The sequence below is a fragment of the Stomoxys calcitrans genome, chromosome 1 (assembly GCF_963082655.1).
Source record: "Stomoxys calcitrans chromosome 1, idStoCalc2.1, whole genome shotgun sequence".
NCBI classification, from domain to species: domain Eukaryota; kingdom Metazoa; phylum Arthropoda; class Insecta; order Diptera; family Muscidae; genus Stomoxys; species Stomoxys calcitrans.
The window spans coordinates 251,030,633-251,042,082 of record NC_081552.1 but is presented as its reverse complement, the minus strand read 5'-3'; the positions used below and the strand labels follow the sequence as shown (position 1 = coordinate 251,042,082).

The window sequence follows — 11,450 nt, the reverse complement described above, 5'->3', positions numbered from 1 at the left end:
GCAATTTTCATTCGATTAAACTAACATTTTGTGCAATGATTTCTCTCATGACTTCCAACTGACTTTATGAACCTTGGTTTTATTTGGTCTGTGAATTAGTATTGTTTTTATATAAATCGATCTCCTGATTTTTACTTCTCATTTTCATTTGAAATATAGGTGATGGAAAATAAACGAAAGTATCGATACTGTCGATATTTATTATTAAAACTATCGAATGTACGATTATCGATAGTTTGCCAGCTCTAGTATTAATATTTTTTATACACTCATAGAAAAAAGTTTGCTGAAAATAGCAAACACTGTCTGCTGAATATTTTTCTTTTCTCTATGAGTGTATCCGATTTGTCTGAAATTTTGCTCAAGGTGTTTTGTTTTAACTTTCAACAACTGTGCCAAGTATGGTCTGAATCGGTTCATACCCTTATATAGTTGGCAAATTTATCGATCTTTGATCTTGATTTCTCGACCCTCTAGAGGGCGCATTTCATAGCTACTTTGGCTAAAATTTTGCATAAGGTGTTTTGTCTTGATTTACAATGACTGTGTCAAGTATAGTCTAAAGGGGTTCATAGTCTGATATAGCTGCCATATAAAGCGATCACGCAACTGCAGATTTTTGACTAGTTTCTTTTTCGTCTTTTGCTGTACGCGAATTTCTCCTGTACTATTTCATTCAGGGAGATTTTCTCACATCTTGCCAGAATCTAATTAAAAATTAAAATTTAATTCAAAATTAACAGAGTTTTCAGATTTCCGTTGTGGAATGAAATCGAAATAATTCAAGATTATCGATTAATGAGAAAATGTGTTTGGCAAGTAGTGTAATGACATCGAAATTTCAAAGTCGATAAATAGTTTAGTCAAAAATCGATTTCGTTTTTCGATTTTGTTGTGTTGTGCATTTTAGCTCCATTTTTTACACAGAATTTTATTTTTAATGATTTAAAAAGCTGAAAATAAATGGAAGGTATCGTATGCGGTATTGCTAACATAAATTTCAGACAAACAGCCTTAGAGTTCCGCGACGAAAATCGGTAAATATTTGGTAGCAGTGTTTTATGTTGTCGCAGGTAATCCCATTTGTTTTGTTGCAGCACACCAAATTGCATGCAAAATACACAGCAGACCGCAGACATGGCGCTGCTAAATGAGGCGTCCGCTTCCTCGCCAGCCAATTTAGCATTTCCCAATCTCTATGATCCCAATGAGACTGTTGCATCCAGTTCCAGCAATGACGACGAGTGGCAAACAGACGATGAAGCCTTACACACTTTGCATAAATCTAAAGCATTCAGAAGAAGGAGCGGCGGAGGTAGTACATTCGCCGAAAAACGTCAATTGCCCTCGAGAGCTTCTAAGGACAACTTCCTATCTGGTATCAAAAGACGTACTATAATGAAACCTGCCAAACATACTAGTTCATTAAGCAAAGACTTTAACAATCTCAAACCTGCCGAGATAAAGAAAATCTATTTGAACAAGAAACTCACTAACTTTAGACCGAGTAGCTTGGAAACGATATTCGAGGAACCCGCCAATAGCCAAGCCATTGGTGATGAAGAGGAACACGAACAGGTGCGTTTTATAGGATCACGCAAATTGCGTAGAACCCTTAACTGCACCGATGGCTTTGTGTTCAATAAGGCTTTGGTAAAAAAGAGGCGAGCAAAAATAAAGAAGACTTTTGGTCGACGTTTGTCGTTGAAAAAAATTTCATTGGAAGACTTTTTAGAAAAACTAAACAGCAGTATGGAAAAGGCGGCATCGCCTGAGGAAGACAATGAAAAAATGGAGGAGAGCGCTTGTTTCACGAATCAGCCTCTACAAGTCGCAATGGACTCAAAAGCTTTGATGCCCCTAAAAAACATTATGCCAATTACAGATGCATTTATAAACATTCCTATTTCGACTTCTGCAATATATCAGTCGCCTAAACCTTCTTAATGAAGCTAGAGAACAACTAAAAAAGGGGGGTTATATTTATACACGGAAATTTATTGTTCTCTAACAAAAATTCTACTAATTTACCAATAAAAGACTAGATTTTATGCATGCAAATTTTTCATTTTTTTGTTACAAATAAACTTTGCAACTTAGATAGAGTAATGATAAGAAATTCCAACTTATTTGGGTTAGTTCAGATATAGCATTTAGAAAACTCTGAAGCGTTGCCTTGACCAATGTTTCAGTCTTATGTGATATGAGTGAGCCAGCCTTTCTTCAAACGGAGAAAATCTGGAGATAATCAGTTTAAGTATTCGGCTAATTACAAACGAGGATAGTATATTCAACGCTACATCCGAAGCCATATTCCACCAATTTGGCGACTATAAGGCGGTTTTTGACAGTCTCAAAGGTATTTGAAGCCAAATCTGTAGTTGCTATACATTGACTAAGCTAGTAAGAGCCTTTAATATGACCTTATGGAACTTGATCGTTAGTTGAGATTGTGGTTAACTTCAACGAGCCATTCCGTTGGCTATGACAGAACATTTGTACCACTAACCGAGCGTATAATGGCGTTCCAAGCGCCTCGATATTCTGCACTCATTTTATAATCTCGAAATAATAAATAATATAAATGAAAATAAATACAAATACAGTTTAGAATTTTTTTTTTTTAACTTTATATTTTAATTTAATATCAATGGCCTTATTTGTACATACAATTTAAATAGTATTTAAATTAATTTTCCTAAATTCCAGTTAAAGTTTTTGGCGGCGATTTAATTTAAATGCATATCAAACAATTCCGCATCCGGATATTTTCGAATTGTGGTATTGATGACACCAATCTCTTCAGACTCATCCTCGCTATTCATATCTTCGGCAGACAAGAATTTCGTGGGTTTTCTTTGTTTTTTGTATTTTACCTTGTGGCTGTGGCCATGGCCGTGACTATGACTATGGTTGTGCTTATAATAGTCTTTCATGAGCTTATTAAACTTAATAGCTTTGGAAACGTCCTGGCTAGGATCAATTCCGGTGACATCCACAATCCAATCCAAATATGAAGCTACTTTGGTAAATGCAGCCGGATAGCCACGATCACAGCCGAATATACTGCCGAAAGAGGTTATGCCAACCAGAACACGTTTTCTCGAAGTTCGGCGTTGTAGGACCAACGGACCACCCGAATCTCCATTGCAGGTGGACTTTTGAAAGCGCCCACTAGTGCATATATTTGTGGAACGATATGAGAGAGGAAAATTGTTCTTACATGCATCGCCTTTGATTATTCGAAGCTGCACATATCTTAACACATTGCTGATGGCATGAACGCCAGTTGCATAACGTCCCCAACCTGATGCAACTCCCAGTTTGTCCTCGAAGCTTCGATATTCGTAGTCTCGTTTCGGTAATTGAATTGGTTGTATCCTTTCTAAAAAACAAAAAAGACAATAACTAAACAGGTTAAAGACAAAATAAAAAAAAAAAAACAAAAAGGCATTAAGTTCAGCCGGGTCGAACTTTGAATACCCACCACCTCGAGTATATATGTAAACCCCATTTCGTCACAATCCGGGGAAAATTGGATAACTTAAGCACCCAAATTTGGCACGGACATAGAGTGGTCTAATAAATTTAAGTCAGTGTTCAATTTTGTAGAACAAACTATTGGTCTTTTTGGCAGCTAATTTCGAATCGGATATCGGGAGGCTCAGAAAATCTCACTGTTTTAAATTTCAGCGAAAATGGGTAATAAATAACGATTTTATGGGCTTCAGTCCACTTATCGGCGGATGAGTCTATATGGCAGCTATATCTAAATATAGTCCGATCAGAACCATATTTAGGTCGGATGTTGGGAGGTCTTAACCTACTCACTGTTTCAAATTTCACCGGAATCGGTTAATAAATAAAGCTTTTATGTCCTTCAGACCCTTTATCGGGAGATCGGTCAATAAGGCACCTAGATCTAAATACAGTCCGATCCGAAAATAACCCACTGTTTTAAATTTCAGCAAAATCGGTTAATAAATAAAGCTTATATGGCCTTCAGACCCTTTATCGGGAGATCGGTCTATATGGCAGCTATATCTAAATATAGTCCGTTCGGAACCATATTTATGCCAGCTGTCGGGAGACTTAAAATAACCCAATGTTTTAAATTTCAGCGAAATCGGGTAATAAATAAATAAAGCTTTTATGGCCTTCAGACAGACCCTTTATCGGGAGATCGGTCTATATGGCAGCTATATCTAAATATAGTCCGTTCGGAACCATATTTTCGTCAGATGTCGGGAGACTTAAAATAACCCACTGTTTTAAATTTCAGCAAAATCGGTTAATAAATAAAGCTTTTATGGCCTTCAGACCCATTATCTGGAGATCGGTCTATATGACAGCTATATCTAAATATAGTCCGATCTGAACCATATTTAGGTCAGATGTCCGAAGGCTTAAAATAGCCTAATGTTTTAAATTTCAGTGAAATCGGTTAATAAATAAAGCCTTTATGGGCTTCAGACCCTTAATCGCAAGATCGGTCTCTATGGCAGCTATATCTAAATATAATCCGATTTGAACCTTATTTAGGTCAGTTGTTGGGAAGCCTTAAACTACTCACTGTTTCAAATTTCAGCAAAATCGGAGGAAAAATAAAGTTTTTATGGGCATTAGACCCTTAATTGGAAAATCGGTCTCTATAGCAGCTATATCCAAATATGGTCCGATTTGGCCCGTTCAAGAACTAAACCAGCGTGCATCACAAAGACGTATCTATGCCAAATTTCAGCTCAATATCTCAATTTTGGGAGGCTGTAGAATAATTACAACAGACAGACGGACAGACACACGGACATCGATAAATCGTCTTAGAATTTTATGACGATCCGAAATATATATAATTTGTAGGTCGGAAATTGATATTTCGATGTGTTGCAAACTAAATATATACCCCCTATCCTACGGTGGTGGGTATAAAAAAAAGTTTTTTGTGTAGGGTTACATATTGCAAATGCAAATTTGCTCATGAACATTCCATTAAGGAACTGGGCCATAACGGGATATCAAAAAGATTTCTAACAAATTGAAGCCCGTTAAACTCGGCTGGGCTGGATGGCATATCGAATAGGAATTGCGCGCCAAGTTCTCAAGAAGTCAAATCGGTAAATCAAATTTTATTTTGAATTGCTTGGGCGAAATTTTGCATGTTTACGACAAAAGGAAGACGGAATGACATAAAATGTCAATGACATAAAATGTCAAGAAAAGCTGACTCTTATCTGTCAATCTAAATATGACAGCTACATGCTATTTGTTTTATTGACAGCTCATTATATTATTTACAAGTCACCAAAAGTATATTCTTTTGCGTTTATTTAAAAATAAAGTGATAGAGTTTAGTCGTTATAGTGTAATTGCAATAGATTTGATTGGACAATCATAACCGGCTTTTGTTGGTGAACTCAAACACCTCATATTGAACAATTGCTATGTTTGATTTTAGTCCTATCCAGTGCAAGTCTAATGTTCTGGATAAAATATCAAAGCAAAGTTCTACTGGTAAGTTATCGATTGTATTGGGTTGCCCAAAAAGTAATTGCGGGTTTTTTGAAAAGAAAGTAAATGCATTTTTAATAAAACTTAGAATGAACTTTAATCAAATATACATTTTTTACACTTTTTTTCTAAAGCAAGCTAAAAGTAACAGCTGATAACTGACAGAAGAAAGAATGCTTGTGACTCTGTAATTGCATTCTTTCTTCTGTCAGTTATCAGCTGTTACTTTTAGCTTGCTTTAGAAAAAAAGTGTAAAAAAACTATATTTGATTAAAGTTCATTCTAAGTTTTATTAAAAATGCATTTACTTTCTTTTAAAAAATCCGCAATTACTTTTTGGGCAACCCAATAGTTCTGAAATAAAACACTGCAAATGTTTTGTGCAACACTCCATAATTCGTTCTAATGATACTGTTGGCGTTGCCAAACGCCATGGTGGGGTTCCACAAAAAAAAGCTCTAAAAACATCTGAAATGGTTCGGCTAGTTTTGTTTACGTTAGGTTAGGCAAAAATGGCAGTCCTTTACAGACTCAGACAATTTTCAGTCCATTCTGATACCACAGTATTGACAGACCAAGGCCTTTGGTGGTAATCGAATCCAGGACCCCCGCTCTGGCAATACGAGCACACTACCAACTGGGCTACCAGGGCGCCAGCTAGTGAAAAAAATAAGTTTAAGCATTCAACACATTCCACATCGTAATGGCGTACTGTCCATGACATAATTACCAGGTAGTGTTCCGTAAACAGCTGAGTACAATTTGTTCTCGCGAAGTGCACTATCTGTCAACGAGTTTTGATTATGTGTGTATTATAGTTAAGAACCATAACACACACAAACAACGAAAAATGGCGCGAAATAATAACATACACAAAATCAGAGTTGCACAAATCACTGATTTTGACAGATAGTGCACTCAATATTTTGTTGTTGGGCAACAACCACTACCTATAAATGAATATATCTTGGTACTGCCAATCAAATAAATAAAGTTCTGAAAATATGAAAACTGGCATGCAACATATTTAAAAAACCAGCTCAAGCTAAAACTTTAAAAGTTCCAAAATGCACACGATAATAGACCAAAGCAAAAACAAGTTGGATTTGAAAGAACAACCTAGTATACCTGACGAGAAAAATTTCCCAATTGAGCGATTTGTAAACTCCAAAAATGATCGTGCTTACTTTACTAAGCACACATACGAGAATCAGGGCCTACGAATGGCTACCCGAAGTAGTTTTCCAACTCAAATGATGATATGGGCAGCTGTGACGCCCAATGGCCGCTCTCCAATAGTTTTCATCGAGCCTGGAGCGACTTATTACAATGTGAGGTAAAGTCAGGGTAATGATTTGGGAGTGGGATATTACAAAATGGGGTATGAACTTCTAAAACGAAGGCGAAGCGTCCCCATATCTTACGGTATATCCAAAATATATCAGATATATATTCCTTTCATTTAAGTCCCATATTATATCAATTGGTTTATATGTATGTCAGTTTCGGGGGTTTTGGCCAGGGGAGGCACTCCTGACACTTGACCCACATTTGAATATCATATTCGTACTCTACTACCAAAAAACTTTCATTGAAAATCCCACCTTGTACCGATCGGTCTATATGCCGGTTTATGGGCATTTTTGGAGAAGATCGTCCTCCCTTGGTAGTTGATCCCAAATGTTAATATGTGATCTGTGTTTTGGGTTTACTATTATGGTAAAACCTAGATTCAAATTATCGCTCCACCAATCTCTGATATATCTCGTACATACCGCAAAATATGGAGGAGGTTTAGTCTTTTCTTTTGTTCATATTTTAAGGGCCCTTAAAACAAAGTTTGGCCTGAGAATTCAAACCCGTTTTTGGGGTTTTGTTCTACTGACCTAGTGCTTTCCTCCCCATTCGAAACATTTTGGAAGACACTTAGTAACCGTGGGCATGTAAACATTTTGGTCGTTGACCAGACTCGACGCCATCTCATGAATCACGCGTAAACCAAGGATGGCTAAAAAATCATGTTTCGTACTTCATTTCCTTCACACTGTGGCTGTCTAATTCGGCAGATGCTAATTTGAGGGACTTTCAAGTTTGGCCCATTTGAGAGCAAGTTAAGGACTAACAAGTAAAAGCGAGCTAAGTTCGGCCGGGCTGAAACTCCACCATGGATCGTATTTGGCAAGTTTTTTTGCCCAGTCTCACAGCCGTTAACAGCTGGCCAGGTTTGACGGTATTAAGATAACAGAGTTTTGTTTGCATTCTCTTTGTTGTTATCTTCTTTCTCGCATATTCTCTGCTCATGTACGTACACTTATACACGCACACGCACACAAATTTCTTTACATGTGTTGGCAAAAGTACGATCAGCTTGATGACAAGATGGCAGACTGCACCATATGATTTGTGGTTGTTGTAAAAATGAGACCACCTTTAATTGTTTCGCCATGGAGACCCTAGTAGAAGAAGAAGAAATTAGGTTGGGAGATCGGGTTATATGGAAACTTTATAAGGTTAGGAACCGATTTAGACCATACTTGGCATAGTTGTTGGAAGTCGAAATAAAAAACTTTGTGTAAAATATTTGCCAAATCGGATAATAATTGCGCACTCAAGAGGCTCAAGAATTCAAGATCCGAGATCGGTTATATGGAATCTATATCAAGTTATGAACCGATTTTGACCATACTATTAACCAAATTTAGTCCGATCAGAACCGCACTTTACAGAAATGAATAGGGGTCTACCAGAACTCACTGTGCCGGATTGCATCGAAATCGGATGAAAAACTACCAATTTATTGCCTCAAGACTTTAAGTCCGGAAATCGTCTAATCGGCTATATAAAACTAAAATCCGATTTTATGAGATCAGAAGATCCGGTTTATATACAAAGAGTATGCAATGATCAAACAATTTTTGAAAAATTACAAATACCCAGCTTTTGGGTATAAATGGGTAAATACCCGGGTATTTACCAAATTTGGAGGCCACCGTAGCGCTAAGGTTAGCATGTCCGCCTATAACGCTGAACGCCTGGGTTCGAATCCTGGCGAGACCATCAGAAAAAAATTTTCACCGGTGGTTTTCCCCTCCTAATACTGGCGACATTTGTGAGGTACTATGCCATGTAAAACTTCTCTCCAAAGAGGTACTGCGGCACGCCGTTCGGACTCGGCTATAAAAAGGAGGCCCCTTATCATTGAGCTTAAACTTGAATAGGACTGCTCTCATTGATATGTGAGAAGTTTGCCCCTGTTCCTTAGTGGAGTGTTCATGGGCAAAATTTGCAATTTACTTTAAGTCTGGAGATCGGTCTATATAGCGGTTATATAAAACTAAAATCCGATTTTATGAGATCAGAAGATCAGGTTTATATACAGAGAGTACGAAATGATCAAAATTATTTTGAAAAATGTTTTTATACCCAAGATATCTGCAAAATTACAAATACCCGGGTATTTACCCTATTTACCGGGTAAATGCCTTTTGGGTATTTACCCATCGCCCATCTCTATGTATGGTGGATACTGACAATTAGAGTTATGTTTTCTTTACTTTAGCATGAAAATATCTCAAATTATTCCTTTTCAGAATAGTGAAAAGGTATATGTGAATATTTTACCATAGCCATTTAAATAAAGGGTGATTTTTTTGAGGTTAGGATTTTCATGCATTAGTATTTGACAGATCACGTGGGATTTCAGACATGGTGTCAAAGAGAAAGATGCTCAGTATGCTTTGACATTTCATCATGAATAGACTTACTAACGAGCAACGCTTGCAAATCATTGAATTTTATTACCAAAATCAGTGTTCGGTTCGAAATGTGTTCATTCACCGTAACGTTGCGTCCAACAGCATCTTTGAAAAAATACGGTCCAATGATTCCACCAGCGTACAAACCACACCAAACAGTGCATTTTTCGGGATGCATGGGCAGTTCTTGAACGGCTTCTGGTTGCTCTTCACTCCAAATGCGGCAATTTTGCTTATTTACGTAGCCATTCAACCAGAAATGAGCCTCATCGCTGAACAAAATTTGTCAAAATTTGAACACATTTCGAACCGAACACTGATTTTGGTAATAAAATTCAATGATTTGCAAGCGTTGCTCGCTAGTAAGTCTATTCATGATGAAATGTCTCTTTGACACCATGTCTGAAATCCCACGTGATCTGTCAAATACTAATGCATGAAAATCCTAACCTCAAAAAAATCACCCTTTACAAAAGTACACCAACCTACCATTATAGCTGACAGATTTCGGAAGCTGTACTATAGCAATATCGTCCTTGAGCCTACGCGGATTCCATGTTGGGAATATAATAAAGTCCCTGTGATGTACCATCATGCGAATTTGGCCTTTTTCGTGGGGATTCTTAATGTCATGAGCACCTATAAACACCAAAGCGCGAGAGGCCCTTAAGTCAGGAAGCATACAAAAAAAAATAAATGAAAGACATTAAATTTACAGCAATGTTGAAGCTGGAAAGTGTTGCAGGACCTACATATCCACACAATGAGCTGCTGTTAGAACATATTCATGGGATATCAATGAACCTCCACACCAATAGAGACCTTTGGGACGCTGCAGCAAGAAACCTATTTGATAGGGAAAGCTGTCGTGGACGGCCTCGTTGCCACCAAAAATGCGGTTCATGGCTTCTTTGGTAATCTCATTGTCGGCCATGGGATCGGATTCCAGGTTGAGGACCAATGGCTCATCAGCTGACATGCCTGGTTGCTTCATAAGATTCGTGGGTATGGGATACATGGACACCAGGTACATGGGTTTGACTTTATGCCACTCAATGGCTGATATATTCTCGACTTGGCAGGCTGCATAATAGAGGCTTAGTGTGAGACAGTATAGTATCCAATCACGTTTCAGCATGGCAAATCCTCTAATGCGACAGGATCAAATAGTAACTGGGCTCAATTGAAGTTCGCTCACTTGATGTTTTTCTTTACACATTTAACAAATTGTTCTTTTTTTTCTTGGTGGTGGGGGGGGCGGTAGATTTTATTCTTCTGAAGTCACACACAAACACTTGCAGGGCTTATCGTAAGCTTTAATTGTTCACACACGCACACACAGTTTCATGTCGAATGTTCAATGGATATTTGTTGTTTTCCTACTTTACTTATAATTTATATAATTTTGTTTTTAAATTAACAACTTTTCATAATGTTGTCTTGTTTTTCCTTTAACAGTCGCTTGTCGAAGTTTATGCCGATAACTCAATAATTGTTAGGCACGCGCGCTTCTCGCCCGACTAAAGCGCCTGCAGGTTGCTGCATTTGCTTTTATAAAATTCGCAGCTACTTTTGCTGGTAGCTGAAAGCCAAACACACCCAGCACAGAGCTTCAGGTCCGATTGCTTTCTTAATTATGTAGCTTAGCATATTGTTGTCGAATTGTCTATGCGGCGACTTTTCCATTCCATTTGGTGGTGGGTTATTCGTTCGACAGGTTGCATCATCATTCATCCATCCAATAGCAATCCCCACAGACAATGAGTTGTGGCGAGAAGTGTATCAGTGGCAAAAAATAGGTGCTGGCCACTTGAGGTATCACCAGTTGTCGGTGTGTGCCACAAATGCTCATTCATTAATACATAATAAACGCCAATTCGTGCGTCGTCTGGTGGTGATGGTATCTGCCATCGACTTGCGGTGGCGGTGGCGGCCGATGTCCACAGTCCACCCTATCGCCAAGCGTTATAATTTTGTGTGCAACTAGACCATTGAGTAATGGTGAGAAAATCACATAGTTTTTTCTCACCGCTTGTCTTTTGTTTTGTTTTTTTAGCACAGCAGCACCCAGAAAATAAATGCAATTGTATGTGGTTGGAATTTTTGGGATTTTAATTGGACATTTGCAAATGGCAATTACAAGCTATTTTACACCGGCTTCATTTCGAGTTAACATTGCTTCATAAC

At 37.8% G+C, this 11,450-nt stretch overlaps 2 protein-coding genes across 2 annotated transcripts; one reads left to right on the top strand and one right to left on the bottom strand.

Moving 5' to 3' along the window:
* Positions 1 to 880: 880 nt before the first annotated feature.
* On the top strand, positions 881 to 2,061 carry LOC106094335 (protein tantalus). Its single transcript, XM_013261542.2, has 2 exons — positions 881 to 1,037; positions 1,098 to 2,061. Exons 1-2 carry the CDS (start codon positions 964 to 966, stop codon positions 1,945 to 1,947), a joined length of 924 nt encoding a protein of 307 aa, XP_013116996.2. The 5' UTR covers positions 881 to 963; the 3' UTR covers positions 1,948 to 2,061.
* Positions 2,062 to 2,658: 597 nt separating this feature from the next.
* Positions 2,659 to 10,872, bottom strand: LOC106094336 (brachyurin). The gene is made up of 3 exons (XM_013261543.2): positions 10,016 to 10,872; positions 9,753 to 9,928; positions 2,659 to 3,385 (listed from the first exon to the last, which is right to left on the bottom strand). Exons 1-3 carry the CDS (start codon positions 10,399 to 10,401, stop codon positions 2,730 to 2,732), a joined length of 1,218 nt encoding a protein of 405 aa, XP_013116997.2. The 5' UTR covers positions 10,402 to 10,872; the 3' UTR covers positions 2,659 to 2,729.
* Between the last annotated feature and the right edge of the window lie 578 nt (positions 10,873 to 11,450).